General features: G+C 41.1%; 1 protein-coding gene across 1 annotated transcript in view; it reads right to left on the bottom strand.

Annotated features, from left to right (window-relative positions):
• Positions 1-23,501, bottom strand: part of ksr2 (kinase suppressor of ras 2) — an 82,696-nt gene that overhangs the window by 31,552 nt on the left and 27,643 nt on the right. Inside the window, 3 exon segments of the mRNA XM_063018046.1 lie at positions 7,242-7,417; positions 20,397-20,919; positions 21,926-21,961. Of these exon segments, the coding sequence (XP_062874116.1) occupies positions 7,242-7,417; positions 20,397-20,919; positions 21,926-21,961 (735 nt within the window).

Consider the following 23,501-nt stretch of genomic DNA (forward strand, 5'->3'; position numbering starts at 1 on the left):
TTTGGGGTTGTAATTAAACAAGGATTTTACTAGTTTGCACTACTTAGTTTAAAATCCTTAATAACATTAAGTGCTACGAGGAAAGATTAAATACATTTGTACAGCTCTGCACCTCTTAATGAACTCAAGCTGTTATTTATCAATTAAAAATCATCAATACATTAAATCCTGACTTTCCGATTTCTAATAAAACAGACCAGGAAAAAAAACCTTTTAGAGACATCAGCTTAGTCTCTCTCTCACACTCAAAAATCACTGCACTGCATAAACACACCACAATTAGAGAAAATGATTATAACCGGCAGTCCTCCGTCATCACTCAAACAGAGAGGAAAACCCAATAATAACTAAATAGAGGCCAGTTAAGGAATAGTCATGTTTGTGTCCTCTAGCTCTGTTAGTTTAAAAAGACATTTATTCAATAGACAGCAAGTCCCCGACCAATTACAGCTCATTTGTTTATTGTAAAGAGCCTGAAGACAGTGAAGCAAAGGCAATTAAGCAAATTAACACAAACCACTAAATAACAAAGACAGGGCTGATGAAACAGACCTTGATGTATATCAAAAACACACCTACTTGTCTGTGAAACTTTGTTGTGAAGCATTTCTGAAGTCAGACATTATGATGTTGACCTTGAAATTCTATCCATAAAGGAGCTCACTGGAGTTCAGGTTAGGACTTTGTTCAGACTCCTGGAGTTCCTTTACACCAACATCTTTAAATTGTGGTTTTGGATAAGTCAGCATCACACATTACCAGACTTAAAGGCAATACTGGATCTCAGATAACAATTCAGGCAGTCAGTGACAGACTGCTAAAAATATCAGGTTTGTTACCTTGATCAGGTAAATTATTAAATAAGGGGAATGATTACTTTAGAAAACATGTTTGCTCTAAGATGGTGGTGGGGGGGGTGGGGGGGTTCCCTCTTCATCTGTTCCTGTTTTCTATCCACCTAACTGAACTCATTGTGGTTTCTGTCTTTTACATTAATACTATTTGCATGTTTGCACAATACCCTGCCTGCACTATAGCACCTCTATAATGACTGCTGCTTCTTCCTTCTTCGCACAACAGTTATTTATTCTTTTCATTTTACACCCAATAATAACTACACCCGTATTATGACGCTGCTTTGCATAACATTTAGTTATTATTACAACAGTTGTTTTTTTTTGTTAATTTTTGTACATGAACTCTGCATCTCAACTTTGCATTATGTTGAATGTAAAAGTTGGATTAGTTCTTAATTTTATAGTTTTGTATTCGGTTATATTTATATATGCAGGGTGAGTCAAAAGTATGTTAACACTTAAATGGTGGAAACCATTTATTTACAAAACATACTTCATATGTGTAAGATGATTTACAGGACAGTCTTAACCTGTTCACCATCATGTTCAACACACAAAAACCAGCGAGCAACAGTACCATTTAAAGCCCGGACACACATTTCGCAGGGAAAAGATCCATTAGTGTTAACACAGTTTTGCCTTACCCCGGTATATAACTCTTGAATCTATCTTCATGTCACATCACATCTGCCTGGTTAATGGATAAGTGCCAGGTTGTGCCATCACAAGGTAGATTTGAACACGAATGCTAAGAAGCGGTTTAATGCAAGAACTTGGACACAACACAGTAAAACAGGGCTGTTCCTGAGGTTTCTGATTCCATGTGGGATTTCATAATAAACTGAAAAAATGCTGCAGTCTGTCTGTTCAGAATTTTACATTACACCCACCGCTTTCCTGTTCTCATTACTGACCTTCTCAGGGCTGGACCGTAATCATTTACTCAATAATTGTGAGTTCAGGCCAGTTTAGAGCCTCAACCGCTGAGCCACCACTGCTCCGTGACGATCAGGCAGCAATGCTCTCCATCCCACTGAGATCATTATTCAGACAGGATGAGAATAAAATGCAGTTTTTGCTCTTACACACACTAATATAACCAATATCTCACTACGCTTGTTTCTATGACAACCCATTACGACCCAGAATAATGAAAAGAAGAACAAACGTTAAATGTCAACAATAATTAATTAAGACTTACAACTGCATTTACCAATCTAGCCTCATTTGGCCTTTTTCTATCCAAAACTCACCTACGTTCTATCTTATTAAAACTAATTGGACACTTTATTAGGTACACCTACCATAAGGGTGCAATTTGTCTGTTGCTTTGCACAATTTCTCAGCTAGACTTTACCCTGCCCATCGGTGGAAATGGCCCGGCCCAGAACCACCACTTACTGAGGAAGTGAAAAGGATTGTGCATTAAAAATACCAAGACTATATGACAAAAGAATTCAGTAATTACAACCTACAAGCTGTACCATGCGGGTAGGTATGTCTCTAAAACAGGACGTTTTAGCCACACCCTTTACTAACAGGTAGTCCAAACAACTGCAGAAATTATTGTTATCCAAGCGTGTAATTAAATAAAAACTCCTTAGAAATGTATTTAAACGTTTGCCTTTAGTTTTACACGTGTTCAATTCTATACTTTATAAAATGTAATTTCTTACAACCTTGGTACGAGACCTTGGTACGAAGGTTTGACTGGGTAGTCAAACTAGCCCTATTTATACGTTCACAGAGAAGTCGCTAACTAGATTCAATCATAAGTAGGGCCCTACTAAAGTCACAGGAAAATGTGCCTAATTTCACAAACCTCATTCATTTAAAAATCATAGGACTATCAGGGGCATAATACTTTACTGGTTTGTTCTTTTGAGGCGCAGCACAGATTACAGAGAGATGATCACGTGTGTAGAGAAGCCCATTTTCCATTGATTATGAAATCCCCAAAAGAACAAAATTTACTCAATACATAAACACACACATCAGACATTGTCGGCACACTACACCAAAGAAACGTCTCTTACACTAACGTAATTGTGTATGATTGCCAGGACACCTCATATTGCATATTGGATCAGACACAGCAGCGCTGCTGGAGTTTTTAAATACCGTGTCCACTCACTGTCCACTCTATTAGACACTCCTACCTAGTTGGTCTACCTTGTAGATGTAAAGTCAGAGACGATCGCTCATCTTTTGCTGCTGTTTGAGTTGGTCATCTTCTAGACCTTCATCAGTGGTCACAGGACGCTGCCCATGGGGCGCTGTTGGCTGGATATTTTTGGTTGGTGGACTATTCTCAGTCCAGCAGTGACAGTGAGGTGTTTAAAAACTCCATTAACTTACCAGCACAACACACACTAACACACCACCACCATGTCAGTGTCACTGCAGTGCTGAGAATGATCCACCACCTAAATAATACCTGCTCTGTAGTGGACCTGTGGGGGTCCTGAACATTGAAGAACAGCATGAAGTGGGGCTAACAAAGTATGCAGAGAAACAGATGGACCACAGTCAGTAATTGTAGAACTACAAAGTGCTTCTATATGGTAAGTGGAGCTGATAATATGGACAGTGCGTGTAGAAACAAGGAGGTGGTTTTAATGTTATGGCTGATCAGTGTATGTATAGTATTAAAGTTAAAGTTATAGTTTGGATTCAGAATTGTGGGTTTGGATCTGCACTCAGCAGCACAAAGCCTTGTTTAAATAATCTGATATCGTCTCTTCGCTGCAGAATTGATGAGAGGCTCGACGGCACTCCGAAGGCCTGGTTAATGCCACAGCATCCCAACACGGGGCTCCAGGGATGGGCTCTGATCTCATTTAATGCTGCTGCGGATGCTGCTCCAGCCCAATAAGATTACTCATCCGCCTCAAGGGCGAGCCGCTTATCATCAATTCATCTCAATCACTGCCTTTCACAAAAACAAGCTCTGGACCGACTTCTGGTGGAATTCGTTTGATGCGGAAATCATTAATGCCATTATAACCAGCAAGCTGAATATGACGCTGATCTCCGCATGGGTATACCAACCCCCAAAGGAACAATACACAATTAGTGCAGAGAAAAATTAGGAAAAAGGTCCCTTATATTATAAATTGGTTTTACCAATTACATGCTTGACTTGGTCTGATTAGATTCGGAACTCAACTGGCACCATTTCTGTTTCTAGGGTTCTTTTGTTTTTAAGATGATCCAAATTTCAGTTGGTCAGAACATGACATGACAAAAAAAAAGCCTTTGACAAACTAAACTCATTTCTTAAGTTCATGCTGGGTGTAAAATCTACGTACACTCACTGACCACTTTATTAGGTACAGCAATCTGCTACATACATTCACTACAATCTTTCGTTCATTACTTTATATTCTACACCTTTGTGGGCAGTCAATTACTCACTCTTGTCCATCTGTGAATTTGCACTTTGTCATTCAAAAGGGCAGCTGTAGCCTAGCGGATAAGGTTAAGGACTAGAAATCAAAAGGTCGCTGGTTCAAGCCCCACTACAGCCAGGTTGCCACTGTTGGACCCTTGAGCATAGTCATTAACCCTCAATTGTTCAGACATTACTTTCACAGTACTGTAAGTCGCTTTGGATAAAAGCGTCCGCTAAATGCTGAAAATGTAAATGTCATTCCCCTTGTACCCCATTTGTCAATCAAAAAGGACCACCACAGGACCAGACGATGTTTGGGTAGCACTGCATTGTTATTTCCATGTTACTGTGTGTTGTACTGATATGAGCGTATCAGGTAAAGCAGGGTTGTTGGAATTTTAAAGTACTGTCCAAAAATAGTGGCCTTTTTTATTAGGAACACATACCCTTTTAGCACTGGTTGGAGGTGTACAGTTAGAGACTAAAGAGGTTTCCTAGTCTAGAGGATTAAGTGTAGCCTGATGGTTAACATGGCAATTATATAAGTTGAATACTTTCTAAATTACTGTATGTGTTAAAGTGACAACACCCATAAACCTTCTTTTCTGTGCTACACCAATGAGCAAACCCTAAAAACACCAAGATAAATAAGTGCCAATTCTACCCATTGTTTCAAACTCTTAAACATTAAGAGTTAAGGGTTTCCTCCCACAGTCCAAAGACATGCAGTTAGTTTAACTGGAGCTACTAAAATTACCCTAAGTGTGTGTGTGAGTGTGTGTGTGTCTTCACTGTGATGAACTGGTGACCTGTCTGGGTGTTTCCTGCCTTTTGCCTGATGAATAGGGCCCACCGCAACCCTGACCAGGATGAAGCGCTGGTATAACCAACAAACAATAAATAAAAAGTTTAATAACTTTTAATAAAAATGTTCTTAATATGTGTAAATTAAAAGTGATGCAACTGCAAGTGTTACTAAAATTGGTAAACATTTCAACAAATATGCTACAATATAAATAAACTGGCAAATACAATGTGTGTGTGTGTGTGTGTGTGTATGCATCACATAGCTGGAATCAGCTCTATAACACACATCTGCCTACCTACAGCAGACCCAAAATCCAGTGATTTGGATGCAGAGCGTCTCTAAAAGTGCCAAAGGGACACTGAGACATAATCAGTCAAAACTCTGGAAGCAGCAGCAGCGCCAAACGTTCTCATCTATCTGCAGAACGACGCCAGTCCACAACCAGTCTGATAATCCCCTTCACCTCCGCTGTCACATTATTACTCCGACAACTCGTCCTGAGGGACCGATGATGCTGTAGACGTCAGCCTGAACATTATGCGCTTAACGCTGCAGCCAGAAATTATGGGATGTGTGCTGTGACCCATCATTTGGCCCCCTGAATAAGGGAGCTGTGTAATGAATGGACAGGATGCAAACACTACATAGCAAAAGGTATTTTAGGCATTTCAGCCCCAATCATTGCTGACAGATGGATGTGTTTTAACTTTTGGGATGGTCATTGCTTGTACCCCATGCTAAGTGAGAACAAAGTGAGATCCTGATAGAGGTTTTACCTGATACAGTTTGGGTCAAACCTCAGCATCCTGCTCAGAGTATTGATACCAATCCAAATGGAAATGAATCGTATGATTGCAAGCCAGGCGCCTCATCAAACATTAGTGCCGGACCTCACAAATCAATCATATTCACCAACAAGGAATTAGAAGCCATGGCTCAAATTTTAATGATAGACTAAGCCCTATCTGAGTTATTTCTTGCCTTTCTGTCATGGTCCTGACCAGTATACACTGATCAGCCATAACATTAAATCCACCTCCTTGTTTCTACACTCACTGTCCATTTTATCAGCTCCACTTACCATATAGAAGCACTTTGTAGTTCTACAATTACTGACTGTAGTCCATCTGTTTCTCTACATATCTTTTAACCTGCTTTCACCCTGTTCTTCAATGGTCAGGACCCCCACAGGACCACCACAGAGCAGGTATTATTTAGGTGGTGAATCATTCTCAGCACTGCAGTGACACTGACATGGTGGTGGTGTGATAGTGTGTGTTGTGCTGGTATGAGTGGATCAGACACAGCAGTGCTGCTGGAGTTTTTAAATACCGTGTCCACTCACTGTCCACTCTATTAGACACTCCTACCTAGTTGGTCCACCTTGTAGATGTAAAGTCAGAGACGATCGCTCATCTATTGCTGCTGTTTGAGTTGGTCATCTTCTAGACCTTTATCAGTGGTCACAGGACACTGGCTGGATATTTTTGGTTGGTGGACTATTCTCAGTCCAGCAGTGACAGTGAGGTGTTTAAAAACTCCATCAGCGCTGCTGTGTCTGATCCACTCATACCAGCACAACACACACTAACACACCACCACCATGTCAGTGTCACTGCAGTGCTGAGAATGATCCACCACCTAAATAATACCTGCTCTGTGGGGGTCCTGTGGGGGTCCTGACCATTGAAGAACAGGGTGAAAGGGGGCTAACAAAGCATGCAGAGAAACAGATGGACTACAGTCAGTAATTGTAGAACTACAAAGTGCTTCTATATGGTAAGTGGAGCTGATAAAATGGACAGTGAGTGAAGAAACAAGGAGATGGTTTTAATGTTATGGCTGATTGGTGTAAAGCGATTGATGAAAATGGAGTGAAAAAATTATCCACTCATAGAAAAAGACCAGATGCAAAACCATCATTATCTTCAGACTATCATCACATTCATGTCCCTTGCAAATATATGTACATTTTTAACTGAGCTATGTTTAGTTTTTACTGGCTAATTTTACTTATTAAAAGTTTTTACATTGATCATTTTGATATGAAACACTTTGGAGAATTTTTAGCTCAGTAGGTTTCTTCCTATACATCAAGCATCGCCGGTATTCGATATAAAGCATGTTACATAGCCGCAGGTGGCGTGAATCTGAAGACATTTAAAAAGCGGAGGGTACATACTGGCAGAGGGCGTCTCTGCATGCACGGGCGGCGTGGAAGGTACGAGGCTCGGAAAGAAAAAGGAGCGCAGCGAGTGATCTGAGTGCAGAGGAGACCGCTGGGTTGGCAGGTTCTCACAGCTTCCTGCTACACTGCTGTTGATCTTCAGGTTCAGTGGCTTGGTCTTCTTTCGTGCTCTGTAGAGAAGAAGCGAGAAGGAATGAATGAACGAATCAGTAGACACATTTTAATAAGATAAAAGCCCTAGATCAAAATGCAAATGAAAAATAAAGAGATCAGATCAAACTGCTGGTGTAGCAGATACATTATCGGACCAAAAGTATGCGGCCACCATTCCTTATTTTTTTGTTTAGGTGTTACAGCCACACTTTTTGCCACCAGTTGTATAATATGAATGAACACAAATAAATGATATGCTTTCACGTTTGTGGCAGTTTGAGGAACATCCTGTTCCTGTACTTTGCTTTCTGCTTTGAAAGAACTTCAGTGGCCTGCACAGACCCTTGACCTCAACCACACTAAACACCTTTGAGATCTTTTGGAACGTTAATTGCGAGGCCTTTTTATCCAACATCAGTGTCTGATGTTACAAATTCTTCTCTGTCTGCACCCCAAAGTGATGAAGGCTGTGTCCCAAATTTGCTATATAGTGTGTAACTTTAACACTGGTGCTATAGTGGTAGTGTAGTGTTGTATGGTTTGAAAGGCAGCCAGTTTAAAAGCTGTACCTTTTTGAGATAGTGGTAGCCAAGTGGGTAGAGTTGTGGGTTACCAACTGGAAGGTTCTGGATTAGCCCTCTCAGCTCCAGGGGTGCCATACAATGGCTGACCTGTGATCTGACTTCAGCTTTTTGTTCTACTGTAGACGTGAATATGTTTATATGACTAATGCATTTCCTCTGCCCTAGATTATCATCATCCTAACCTTAAGCAGGACCAGAGTGAGTTATACATTAAAGTGTGCAGTTTATATATGGAGCTTAAAGATCAAAACTGTGACGATGATGGTCAATACTGGGTGTAGAGATTATCAAACCATTTAAGAAAATGCTTTACAGTTTTTTGAAGAAACTTTTGAAGAACTTTTCCATGTTTTTTACATAAATACATAATAATATATTAAACATAAACATAGTAATTAAATAAATATGTGCACTCAGCAATTAACTGGTGCAGGGTACTGTCAATCAAAGTAAAAAATGTTTAAAGCTAGGACAATACCAAGTAAAATTTATCACATTTATATATGAACAATTAAAATCACTTTGAAAAAGTGTCAACCAAATAAAAAAAAGGTAAAATAATAAATATTATTTTCTCTTTTATGAACATTGAAAAGTAATTCAGACTCAAAAGCTCATGAATTAACCAAGCAGGTAGAAAAGAAAAACAAGAGACCATATAAATTAATTCATACCCAAAAATAAACACAGACACAGACTATAGTTTAAAATAAAGCTGAGAACCCTTTACACCTCACACAACACCTGAAGTGGTCATTCTCAAGTGTGGGTCAAGTACCTTTCACACACAATAAAAAACTGAAGACAATAGATAAAACCAACACACACACACACACACACACACACACGTACAGACGAACACACACCCATCACTCCGGTAATAAGCACTGCAGTTGCAGCATATGAGTCAGAAGCTCATTTAGATGCGACAGTGTGTTGATGCCTCAGGGATGCTATCCTGCCTACCGAGTGCCACGATCAGCCATTTAAAACATCCTCCCAGATACATGAAGAGAAAAGAAACAGCTACAGGTTGTCCCCATTTCTCTCTGTCTTTATCAGCAAATCAGATAAACCTACATTACTCAGTTTCAATCAAATTAGATCCATTCGAATTGTCAAGAATAAACAGGCTTAGAATGAGAGAGGACTTAAGAGACACCCCTGCTAATCCCCCTCACACACACTTGTCATCTCTATTATTTTTACCAATCTGTCATTGTCACAGACTACACAGACTACACAGCCACAAAGCAGTAAAACACTTTTGAGAAAACTTAAATACAGATTCTTTGGGAAGTAAAATTATCAGGCCTCTACAGAATTCACTAAAAAAACAGACACACCCGATGTTTCCCATGTAAAATTTCAGAAGAGCAAATAAATAGTTATATACCTGATATAAGAATCGAACGTGGTTTTATTCTCATTTGCTAATCATGGCCACTATGGAAATGCACCAAAAGCACAGGGAGCAGCATGTTTTGACCTGAACACCATGTACATTCATGACAGACTTATTTTAGACTTAAGTGCTACCCCAAAACCAAAAATGGGTACACGTTGTTTATGTCCAGAATGTTTTGTTTGCTCCTGGTGTAAGTGTGACAGAGAGCCACTTCTGTCATAGAGAAGGATGATAAACATTTCTCCTGTAGTGCTGAATATACTAGAGCGTAAACACCAGCACCACATACAGAAACCAAAGCAGAGGGTAAAGCTGTGTGTGTGTGTGTGTGTGTGTGTGTGTGTGGTAACGGAGCCTTCTATCGCTGTCAGTCATTCTTTTTTCTTTCCCTCTGTAGAAGCACGTCATGAAATAATTGTTCAATGCACAAACGTTCATCACGCCTGGAATGGAGAGTGAATGACAGGTGAGTGATCTACCACCGAAAACATTCAGACACACCGCTGTCAGCATGGGGAGGATCATACAAGTCAAGGTCTCCCATTTTTTTATGTAGTGCTACATATATTTCTTCATTTCATTAATTTACATTTTCAGCATTTAGCAGATGCCTTTATCCAAAGTGACCTACAACTGAGTCTGTATAAACTGCAAGCAATTGAGGGTTAAAGGCTTTACTCAAGGGCCCAACAGTGGCAACCTGGCAGATGTGGGTCTTGAACCAGTGACCTTCCATTACTGGTCCTGTACTTTAACCACTGAGCTACCCCTGTCCTATTTTTAATATTTAATATTTCCTCTGCACATTGGTTTTAATCCCAATCAAATCATTTCAAGTTTCCTATATAGCAATTCCCTTGCTGCATGCACCACCCCCATACTGGCCAAGGAGAGCCACAGACTAGCATGCGTCCTCTTCAAAACCCTGTTAATCGTCCAACAGTCTTGCAGACACTTCAGTCCGCCAGCAAAGGTAACAAGCATGGCCATTTACGTCTCTTGGACACCCGACTTGAGACCGGTGCGCCACCCAAGTGGCTCCTTCAGGTGGCTCCTCAAGGTGCCTCCCATATCTTATAAACCAACCACTATTCAACAAATGCAGCAGCTGTTCAAATCTAAATTTCAGTTGTCAACTGAGAGAGAATCCAGAATATTAAGGGCAGCATTAACTGGAAATCTTCTGGTCCTTTAATTGCTTTGCATGAACGTATATCAGCCAAAAAATACAAGCTCATTTTACAAAACAGAAATTCTACATATTGAACAGGATTCAATCTTTGACAGAGAATCTAGGCTCCATTGTCCAAGCTGTTTGTGGGGTGTGTATAGGTAAGTAACTAATACAATACCTCCAACAAATCAAACTACATTAATTAAAATTGCTTGTTCTGATGGTCAGAATCAAATAAGCAGTCTACACAAAAGCATCACAGTGTTGGCAAGTTGCAACAGAAGCCCCTAAGATGTTATCATCGCCTAGATCAGTACATGGGGACTGCAATCTAATTTCAAATGGCCAGACCAATAGGGTGGTTGAAAAACGTCCCCCAGTTGAGCCACAGACTTACCAAATGACTCCCAATGTACATGTAGTGATGTGATTTTTGTGGTTCGTTGTGCCAGGACGGCCAGCGTTAGAATTTCCAGCATCCATAAACAGGGAGCCTCGTGACTCATAAACCTTGTGGTCAGCGGTCTTAAAAACAGGACCTTGCCCATAACTCAGAGATGCCACACTGAGCGTTCTGTCCATACATCTCATTAGGACACGAACAAACAGGCAGCAGGCACACAAAAGGGCCGCTAAAAGCTCTCCAGGCGGTCGTTGGGGTTTCACAGACGACTGTGTGCGTTCTCTCCTCCAGCTTTAGTCAGGCCAAACCCTAATAAATCAATTACACACAGCCGTCCCTGTCATTTATAAACATCCATATAAATTCATCATCACGCTGCCAATCTGAGAGGCACGGGTTAGTGAGCGCCGGGGAACAATGACGACTCATTATAATGGACATTATAAAGTAGGGAAAGGATGGGCATTATAAAAGGGGGGAAGGGGCAGCATTCCTTTAACTGATCCGGTCATTAATGGATGAAAGATGAAGAACTGATTAATATAAAATGAGTCCAAAAGACAGGACTTTGCCTAGGCCAGTTGAAAATAGTAAGCTGTCCAGGTCTAGGTGCAGCAAAACCACAACATCACCACATTATTATGATCATGCTTAACTGTTTATATAATGTTCCAACTACAGCCTTGCTTTTTGCTATGTAAAAAATAACCCCTGTTGTCCAAAAAGCTGTGATTTAGTTGACAGGGTTTCCAGTCTCCAGAATTAACCCACACTGGTCTGGTCTGGAATGAACTAGACAGAAGGGTGAAGTCAAAGCAAAACATTTATGGAAACTTATGCAACACTGTTGGGACGAACTTTCTGAGTGAGCCGTTATATCTACAAAAGAGATCCTTTGATTAGTCAAAAACGATTAAAAAGATGGTATTTTGTTAAACAAAAAGGTTGTGGGTCGCTTGGGTGATACAGCAGTACATTACGCTAACCCACTACCGCTGGGATCCAGGGTTCAAATTCCCAGCAGTGCTAATGGCTGGTCAGGCGTGTATATACAGGCATGATTGGCTATGTCTTTGTGGAGGAGAGTCTTGTCCTGGGTGTGTTACTGCATTATGCTCAGTGATTCTGGGGAAGCTGGACCCACCGTGACCCTGACTAGGTTAAAGTGGTGGTAAAGCATGACTGTGAATGATTTTTTTTTTTATCTCTAACTGATTAATTAGAGTTAACTGAGACATAAATTTGCCTAAATGTAGGTAAAAACGAGAAAGCAGGAGTGTTCTACAACATTTGATTTGTCGTGTTAAGTTTCAGAGGTCATCTAGGATTTTTTATTTGTTTTTTTTTTCTTTATTGGCAAATGTCAGATGAGCATGGATGATATATGGTCAGCAGTGGTTTACACTTTCCTACACCCCTATTAATTCCATATTGCCCACTGAACACCACTGGGATAAAATAAAGTGTTAATTGTGAACCAGGCCTTCTTACAATTTCCTGACCTCACAAAGGCTCTTCTGAATTAATGGGCACAGATTCTCACATACACACTTTAAAACCTTATTGAAAGCCCTCCCAGAACAGTGGAGACTGCTAAAGAAGCTAGAAGTGAAAGGGAGGTAAATCCATATCAATTACATGCTTTTGGAACTCAAATCCAACAACATCATGGTCTGTTGTCTATATACTTTTGGTACCAGAGTGTTTATTTTAAAAGTGTTTAAATATGGGAGCCACTCAGGTGGCGCAGCAGTAAAACATGCTAACACACCAGAGCTGGCATTTTGAACTCGTCGGTTCGAAACTCAGCTCTGCTATCCGACTGGGCTGGGCGGCTACATGAACAACGATTGACTGTTGTTCAAACAGGGTGGGAGCCGGATAAGGAACTCATAACTGATGCAATTACAACCTCTGATGTCGAGTCGAGGAATAATAGGGTGTGTCTCTCCGTACACAAAGCTGATCCACATATGAACTCGCTTCGTGCAGGTGAAAAGATGCACATTTTGGGATAATTGGATACGGCTAGATCGGGAGGAAAAAATTGGGAAAAATGCAAAAAAAAGTGTTTAAATATGGAAAGATGGTGTCATTGTAAAATATGTTTTATAAACTACTTAAATGCCCAAATCACAGCAGTTCCATTAAAACATCGCTGTCAGGATTCACTTCCAGACTCAGACCAGACAGAAAATAAATGAAGAAATAACACCAACTCATGACAAATTTGTGCTGATGAAGCCTGAACGATAAATGCTCTTTAAACGACTACACTAACTCTGGACTAATACTTCGCTGCCCCAGCCGATAGGATATAAAAGCACACCTGTGATAATCTCATATTGCGGCTCTCTCATATCTGTTGATTCAAACCATCCTGCACTCACTTTTATTACGCTGCCGCATCTGCACTCGACTTCCAGCACAAACTCATTAGAAGTCGACTGGAAACGAGGGCCATGATCAAACACCTTCTCAAAAGCAATCTGGCTCTCAGTCACAACCCAGCACCAATTATCTCCTCATTTCCTGCAAGGCGATGCAGATCCGAACCTGATCTCCGGGGGCCCGATCACTACTGAAACGGCAAAACGGTAGATTGTTTGGCTAATAAAATCCAATCATGCAGTTAGCGCACGTCTTGTGACTGCAGCCCGTGCCGTTTGAAAGTGATGGAGTATTTATATTGCACAACAAACCAAACCAGAGTTCCTCCAGGAATAATAACTTACTTTTATAAAACTTTAATTCAGTAACGTATACATTCACACAATCACACTGCTGAGTGCTTCACAAACACATACTAATATATTTCACATTATTTTTATTGAAAAATATTTATATTCTGGTAAATCCTAAATTAAAGAAATAATAAAAATAAACAATGCATTTTTTTTTTATTGTTGCTGTTCTTGTATAGGGGTGGCACGGTGACTCGGTGGGTAGCACTGTCGCCTCACAGCAAGAAGGTCCTGGGTTCGATCCCCAGACGGGGCGGTCCGGGACCTTTCTGTGCGGAGTTTGCATGTTCTCCCCGTGTCTGCGTGGGTTTTCTTCCAGGAGCTCCGGTTCCCTCCCACAGTCCAAAAACATGCAGTCAGGTTAATTGGAGAAACTAAATTGCCCTATAGGTGAATGGGTGTGTGTGTGTGTGTGTGTATGTGTATGTGTGTCTGCCCTGTGATGGACTGGTGCCCCATCCAGGGTGTTACTGTGTGCCCTGCGCCCATTGAAAAGCTGGGATAGGCTCCAGCACCTGGTTCAAGCCCCATCACTGCCAAGTTGCCACTGCTGGGCCCCTGTTGTGACTAATATAGTGTCACAGTACTGTAAGTTGCCTTGGATAAAAGCATCTTCTAAATGCCGAAAATGTAAATTAAGACCAAAAAGCAGGAAAATGGGCATAGAGGCTGGTGCACAGTGAAAAGACTCACTTGATTATCGTCAATGTCAACCATTTGTTATTTGTGCTTACTGAATTACATACAGACAGATCACTTCTCCTGCACAAGGTCAGAGTTTAATGTACTTCACTCGTGTACTTTATATTGAAGGCAGTAAAACTAGGCTGATTAATAGTTACACTGAAAAGTCTTTAATAATCTAAGTTGAAATGATGGAAGCTGTGCAGGTTGAGGTTTCATTTCGGGTTCCACAAGTGCAAGATAATAATGCAGAATAATAATTAAAGTCTAGACAATAGTCAGGTGGCGCAGCGGTAAAACATGCTAGCACACCAGAGCTGACGTTTCGAACTCATCGGTTCGAAACTGGGTGAAAAAGCTGGGCAACTACATGAACAACGATTGGCTGTTGTTCATACAGGGTGGGGAGCCGGACAGGGACCTCATAACTGAACGATTGGCTGTTGCTCATACAGGGTGGGGAGCCGGATAGGGACCTGATAACTGAACCACGATTCGCTGTTGTTCATACAGGGTGAGGAGCCGGATAGGGACCTCATAACTGAGGCAACTACGACCTCTGCTGGCTGGTTGATGCCACCTGCACAGAGTCGAGGAATAACGCGTTGATCAGGATGTGGCTCTCCGTACACAAAGCTGATCCGCATATAAACTCGCTTCGTGCAGCTGAAAACATGCAGTCGGCTGCTGAACGTGTCGGAGGGGACGTGGGCCACTCTTGCTCTCCTCAATCAAGGTGGAGATCAAAATCAGTAGAGAGAAAGCATAATGCAATCGGGTAATTAGATATTACTAGATTGGGAAAATTGCGAAAAATGCAAAAAAAAAAGTCCAGATAGTGGTCTAATAATCATTATTTTAGTCCAAGTAGGGAGAGGTAACAAGGGGTAAATCCATGGCCATACACCATCTACACTATTCCAAAGCAAGGTAAACTAAATACTCCACAATGAGTTCATATAGATTTGTGATATAGATGTGGGTGATTTCAGACTAGGTGGATGTTAGAAGGCTTGGATGTGTAATGACGTGTAATGTAACGTGACTTGGGTGTATGTTACAGATACGTATACATTTTTAATCAAGCAAAAATACAATAAGGAAGGAAGGAAAATGTTTGTGCATTACTTTTGGCATATTATCACTTCGTCGCTTTGGGCACAATAACTTTGTTTTGAAGGCAAAGCTTCGGCGTGGATGATCACGCACGGTTGGCTGCTCATCTCAAATGGTTTCAGAAATAAAAACAGTCTCATTAGGATTCAGAGAGGTGAAGGGTGACAGAGAAACTGACAGAGAAAATGACAAAAAGAGAGAAGAGCGAGCAGCCGACACGATCCGCTCCGCAGTGAGCCACATGCAAATTTCTCAACTCATGTAACGCACTCAGAAAGAAAAATGAGAGAAAAGCAATAGTGGGTGATTCATAACCTTCCTCCTTCATATTTCTCCCATCATTCACTCTTCCTCCTCCTCCTCCTCCTCCTCCTCCTCCTCCTCCTCCTCCTCCTCTGGGTCGCTCTGTGTATCCTGATTTATTACCACACATCAGATTCAATAAAAGAGCGCTTAACATTTGTTAGAAAAGTGCGAGTCCCACACGAGCACTCTCATTAAGAAGCTCTCACGCTCACACTTTTGTTACACCCTTCAGCCAACTCTCAAAACACAGCAGTGGAAAACATGTGGGTCGTTCCACCGTACACACGGGGAGAGGAAACAAGTGTTCACCTACCTTTGTTTTTATTTAATGCGCAACACCTAATTTCCTTATGAAAAGGACATGCATTGCATTACATATTCAATTTTTTCACTCTATTTTATTTACTGTATTTACATTTTTAATTACATTGTTCTGGAGCTGCTGTAACACTCAAATTTCCCCCCATGGGGATCAATAAAGGAATCCTATCTTATCTTAACTTATATTATTTTGAAAATCCAGTAAAACCAAGAATCTGTGATTAGTTTCTAAGTCTTAATTCATAAAAAATTTGTTACACTGGTTTTTTTTCCTCCGTTTCTTCAATTCTTCCACCAATTTTCTCCCCTAATCTAGTCGTATCCAATTACCCTGATTGCATTACACTTCACCTCTACCGATACAACCCTCCACTGCTGACTGAGGAGCTTCGCAACTGACACACGCCCCCTCCGACACGTGCGCAGTACCAACTGCATCTTTTCACCTGCACAAGGCGAGTTCATATGCAGATCAGCCTTGTGCACAGAGAGCCACACCCAACTCTGCGCAGGCACCATCAACCAGCCAACAGAGGTCGTAATTGTACCAGTTATGAGGAACCCTGGTCCGGCTTATCCCACCCTGTGAACAACAGCCAATCAGTGTTCATGTAGCCGCCCAGCCCAGCCGGATGGCAGAGCTGAGATTCGATACGATGTATTCGAAATCCCAGCTCTGGTGTGCTAGCGTGTTTTACCGCTGCACCACCTGAGCGGCCAAGTTACAATGTTTTAAAACATTTCACAACAGGCAGCTTCAGTCTTTGCAAACAATATCGGGTCGTGGCTCACCACTATGTGTCAAACTTGGACAAAGACAGTCAATCAGCTCATAAAGAACACGTCTCACTGCAAGACTGCAAATCATTCAGGTCTTTCTTCATCTACCGTACATAATATTATGAAAAGATTCGGGAATCCACAGAAATCACAGCACATGTAGGGCAAAACCGGAACCCACTCTCGAATGTGTGTGACATTTCTTGAGAATTTCTTGTCATGTCACTTGGGTTCTTGATTACTTTGAAAAACTGTTGGTTCTTAACACAGTCTGAGAAAACTGCAGAAAAATGTTAAACTGGGTTTGTTTCCTATAGAGGATGCAAATGTGTTTCACTTAGAGAATATAAAACATGACATTTTTTACCAGGGGGTCCAAATTATGCATAAGACTGTAATAAATCTTGAGCAGTATAAATGCCTGCTGTGTATTGTCTCTCTCTCTTATATACATAAACACACACACACACACACACACACACCTATACACTTCTCCACTGGAGTTAAAGTAAAGAAAATAAATCTATTATCTCCTGTTGTTCCACTTCCACAATCTCCTTTCAACTTGAGGACAAACAAACGTGGTATCTGTCATTTTACAATTTATAAACCCTGTTCCAAAAATATCCTCGAACACACACACACACACACACATGCAAAACATGCACATAAGTAAATGAGAGAACAGCAAGAAGCCAAAATGTTTCATCACTGCACAATAGCACCATGATAACGGATCAGAATTGGGAAAAATATACACAACATGACCAAAGGTTTGTGGACTGTGTGATTTTGCCACACCCCAAAATCAGTGGAGCCAATACATTCCATAATAAAGTACTTGAACCTAATAGAAGAGTATTGGTGGACAGAGCCAGCGCACTATTTAATAAAAGTAAAGTTCTCACTCACTCACTTTCTTAACCGCTTATCCAATCAGAGTCGCAGGGGGTGCTGGAGCTTATCCCAGCTTTTCAATGGGCGCAAGGCACACAGTAACACCCTAGATGGGGTGCCAGTCCATCGCAGGGCACACACTTTGAACTGCGGGAGGAAACCAGAGCTCCCGGAGGAAACCGACGCAGGGACGGGGAGAACATACCGCACAGAAAGAACCCGGACTGCCTCACCTGGGGATCGAACCCAGGACCTTCTCGCTGTGAGGCGACAGTGCCACCCACCGAGCCACGCTCTAGTTATTAAGATCAATATAAATGAGCCGCTCAGGTGGCGCAGCGGTAAAAACACACGGATTTCGAATACATCGCATCCAGCTGGGCTGAGCAGGCACATGAACAACGATCGGCCTGTTGTTCATATAGGGGTGGGATAATAAGCCGAAAAGGGACTCCTCGTAACTGATGCACTACGACCTCTGCTGGCTGATTGATGGCGCCTGCACAGAGGTGAGGAAAGAGTGCGAATGAGGGTGTGTCTCTCCATACACAAGGCTGATTCGCATATATGCACTCGCCTAGTGAGGGTGACAAAATGCATACGGCTGCTGCCCACGTGCCGGGGTCGGCATTGGTAGAGAAGAAGCGTGACACAATTGGGCAATTGGACGTGCTAAAAAGTCGGGAGAAAATGCATAAACAAAATCGAAATAAAAAAAGGTCAATATAAATAAAGTGATTTTTCTACATGATTTAACTGCCAATTTTTTTTTGTACTTCACTCTTTATGTTCCATGTTATTCTCCATCATAAAATGTAATTCACATGTAGAACCAGAATCCAGATAATCCAGGATATGAGCCTCATTTGACCAGTGTCTGTTTACCAGAAGCACATAAGCAGACCAGAAAAGTCCCAAACAAGCACTGTGGGTCCCCAATCGAGTCACCGAGGAGCTTAATCCTGATTGGATTTGCTCATCAGCAGTGATTAGAGGGTGGGTAAAAGGTTCTGGTCTGGATCAGAGCGATGAAACTTGTAATCAATTTCCTAATGTCATTTTATCCATTATTGGATACAGGGGAATCAGGAAGGAAATGCACAGTCTCATATGGCCTACAGATGCAGGAGGGTCCAATCTGTCATGGAAAACATCCATTTATTAATGAACTCTGATGATTTATCTTTAGTTATATTTTTCAAACATTCAACCAAGATTATTTACAAATATAAGTCTTGAACTGTACGTTATTTGTGTCTAAAATAGGTTCTTATCCTGTGGCACATAAAGGTTTGGCCCTTCATTACTTCCACACTTCATTATCTGTGGCTTATTTTGTCCACTGTTGTAGCCTCTTGCCCTAGTTCAGTGGTCCCCAACCACCGGGCCGTGGACCGGTACCGGTCTGTGGGGCATTTATTCTCACATTCTCACAGTTGAATCACTGTTTTCAAGCAGAGTACCTGTGACATCTGCTTGTTGACATAATTTCTCTCACTTTTTGTGATCAAAGGCATCTTTGGGGGTGATGTAGGTAGGGATGTAACGATGCACCACAAGACAGTTAATAACCAATTCAAAAATTCCACGATTCAGATCGATTTGACATGTAAAATGAATCGATATTCACTTTAAACAGCAGAGGGCACTGGCGCTATCCACCTCGCTTGGTTGGCGTCACTGGCACTGTACGCCTGGTTGCCAAATTCGCGTTTTTTCAGCCAGATTGTGCTTAATTCAAAATTGTTTTGCATAGTTTGTACCTACCTCAGAAATAAAGGGCATTCATTATTTAGATAAATAAAAGATCATCACAAATACAGTATTTTATTTTTTTAAGAAAATTAATAACAGGAAACTTTGTCATAATTTGTTTTAAAAAATCTGGAAAAAATCTTAATCGTAGAGAGGTGATCATTAATACGGCACCAAAAGGGCACAGAAAAGCATTTTGAGGAGGCATGTTCTGCTTTCTGTGGTGAAATTGAACCTTGATGATAACTGAATCTTCCTGTAAGACAATGATCCCACTCTTCCAAGTCAATCAAAGCTTGGTTAGTGAATCAGTCGTGGAATATCCTGAAGTGGCCCTCTCGGTCTCCAGACTTAAATCCCTTGGAAAATCTTTGGTGGGATTTAAAGAAAGCAGTTGAGGTACAAAAGCTATTAAACCTCAATGAGTTGGAAGCTTTTGCCTGAGAAGAATGGGTGAAGACTCCACAAGAGAGGCATCAGGAGGCAGAATGATGTTCCATACAAGTACTGAGGCTAGATTAGAGCAATTTATGGTCTCAATTGCTTGTATGTATCAATAAATATACATTCTTTGTTAACTGAAAATTTTGACACACGACAGCATGATATCTTTTAAGGTGAGGGGGGTTGAATATTTTCGATTGCAACTGTAAACCAATGCCACCAAGACATCAGGGGATAAATCCTACACAATGGCATGTCAGTGGTGACACAGATAGACCTCACAAAGCATACCCACGTAAAAACATTGCTAGTTAAAATACTGGACATTAAACACCATGAATTAAGGTGTGCCATATTCTATGTAAATTAGAGTAACTTACCTGGGCGTGTGGGCATCATCAACTCGATTGCCCAACTGAAACTCATGTGACTTGCTGCGGTGAAGAGCACTAAAGCCAGGCAGCAGGTGAATAAGTTTGCGGTTAGCAGGTGGCGGTGTGCCAGGTGCCTTCACCTTGTTGCGCCGCCTCAGAGGTGGTGTACCGGGCGGAGTCATGGTGTTTACCACCAGCGGAGTTCGTGGGGGTGTGTGGGGAAAGTGTCTCTGTCTCGGCGATGGAGGGAGTGACCGGGGTCCCATGTCCAGCATGTTTGTGTTAGCCAGTCCAAGGTGGGTATCCACACATAGTCGCTCTGAAGTTTGGTAGAATGACGGAAGAGCCAGGGCCACGGGGCTGTGGCACAGGGTGTGGGTGTAGCGTGACTGTGGCTTGGGGCTCTGGGACAGCTGCAGACGCACCCAGTGCCCGGGGTCAGCCATGCCCACTGGCGTGTTCTCTTTGCCTGATTCAGATGTAGGCCACTGGATAGACCAGTCCTGCTTGGATTGTGCACTGCCCGGTCCTGTACACATTAGAGAGAGGGTGTCTGATCACAGCCCGAATAACTAAATACACTTAACAATGATAAACTCATGCAAACACATGCAGCTGAGGGAAAAGAAAGAGAACATGTCAGAGAAATAAAAAAGAAAAGGATAGAAAAAGAGTAAACGTGCATTTCTGAGGAGGAGGGAGGTGGCCAAAGTCCTGCACATTAAATGTAGGCAAAATATAGAAAAATATAGAAAAAGTAAGAACAAATGTGGAAAGAAAAAACATAAATTGGTAAGTGGAGAGTGAAGAAAGGTGATTCTTATACCATAAATCACATGATTCAGATGATGGATGAACAATGATGACAATCAGACAGCATCTGTTACACAGAGGAGAGTAAAGAGGAGAAGAAAGGAAACTAGAGCATGTGAGGAAGAGAAAAGAAGGAAAGACAAGAGAGGGAAGGAGAAACAAAGAGACAAGAAAAAAGAAAACAAAAAGCAAAGACAAAAGGAGAAAATGGAGATGAGAAAAAGGGGAAAAAGAAGAGATGACAAAAGAAAAATTAAGAGAAGTGAAGAGACGAGAAAAGAAGAGAAGAGAAAAGAAAAAAGAAGAGGAGAAGAGAAAAGAGAAGCGAGTATTACAGAAGAGAAAATAAGAGAATAGAAAAGAAGAGAAGAGGAGAGAAGAGAAGAAAGAAAAAGAGAAGAGAAGTGGAGAGGAGAGAAGAGATGAGAAGAAAAAAGAGAAGAGAGGAGAAGAGAATGAAGAGAAGAGAGTAGTATTAGAGGAGAGAATGAACAGAAGAGAAGAGAGTAGTATTAGAGAGAAGAAGAGAAGAGAATGAAGAGAAGAGAATGAAGAGAAGAGAGTAGTATTAGAGGAGAAAAGAGAATGAAGCGAATGTGAGCTGAAAGCTTGCGAACTCCATCATGTTTCAGCCTGATGCTGATGGTGACAGTATGACAGTATAACTTTGATGTGATCGGACATGTGATGAAGGGAGAAGTGGAAATGTGACGGTGCTTCACCTCCATTACTCTGCAATTTCTCCTCCTCGAGTTGTTCTTGAAAAGAAAACAACAAATACATATTTATTAGTGCCGCACAAGTCATGTCTCATTTATTCAACCTGTGAATCTGAGGGGTTGTAACAGATCTAGCTGAGTCAATTTTCCCTTCAGACGTGTCAGAAAATAAATAAATCTATTTACATTTATAATATAAACTGTTTTAGAAAGATGCCCAAAATTTAACTGTCATTTAATCAATTATTTACTTTTACAGTCTGAGCAACTGAGTGTCAAGGGCCTTGCTCAAGGGCCCAACAGCAGCAATGTGGCAGCGGTTGGGCTTAAATCAGCGACCATCTAAGTACTAGTCCAGTACCTTAACTGCTAGGTTAATTATATTGATAAAATACACTTACTGACCATTTATTAGGTTCACCTGTCTTGTATGATTTTCTTTTATTGGCTTCTCTGTGTTATACACGTTCAATAAAAATGTGCATTGTGGGTATTCAATTACTGATCTTTGTTTGTTTATTAGGAAATTACCATCATGTTTTACACTTTGGTTACATTCATGACAGGACCAGTAGTTACTCATTACACAAGATTCAACAGTTCACAAGTTTTAATGTGAAACACAGTCATGGACAATTTTGTATCTCCAATTCACCTCACTTGCACGTCTTTGGACTGTGGGAGGAAACCGGAGCTCCTGGAGGAAACCCACGCAGACACAGGGAGAACATGTAAACTCCACACAGAAAGGACCTGGACCGCCCCACCTGGGGATCAATCCCAGGACCTTCTACAATAACTGATCATAACCCATCGGTTGCACTGTTTACTGTGTCACCCCTTCTAACCCATCCAGTAATTGAAAGAAACCCCATAAGACCCCATTTGAATCAATATTATTTGGGTGGTGGATCATATAACCATGTTAGTGTCAATTGCAATACTGAGGTCCACTAGCCAAATAATATTTGTTCAATGAACGTCCAATAGGAGTCCCTTTCTATTGACATATGAGGTACTGGGAGGGCTGATGCAGCATACAGTGTACAGCATAGGTTAGATAGGCTACAGTCAATCAGTAACTGTATATCCACAAAGAGCATCTACATGGTAGGTGTGGCTTATAAAATGTATCATTTAAGTATGTACAAGATATGTGACCATTGAGTGTAATTGTAGCCTCATAACTAACCCAGACATTTATACAGATTCTGTAAAAATGCAAATTCAACAACCATCCATAAACAAAAGCTCTGCTACCCTTGTACCAACAATTTCCCATAAAGTTCATTCATCAAGTGTCAATTTATTGTTTCCTTAATGAATGATGTTTCCTTAATGCTCCCTCCACTATGCTTCACAGGTACATTTACATTTTTGGCATTTAGCAGACGCTCTTATCCAGAGCGACTTACAGAAGTGCCTCCATAGTAAACATTTAATTACTCTAGATTAAGTAAACAACAGTCCAAGAACACAAATCTGCTGAAACTCTGTTCGAACCAAAGTTAGTTTTTTTTTCTTTAAGAAATGAATAAGAATAAGAGTGTTAGTAAGTAAGTGAGTAAGTAAGTACATG

The sequence above is a fragment of the Trichomycterus rosablanca genome, chromosome 21 (assembly GCF_030014385.1).
Source record: "Trichomycterus rosablanca isolate fTriRos1 chromosome 21, fTriRos1.hap1, whole genome shotgun sequence".
NCBI lineage: Eukaryota > Metazoa > Chordata > Actinopteri > Siluriformes > Trichomycteridae > Trichomycterus > Trichomycterus rosablanca.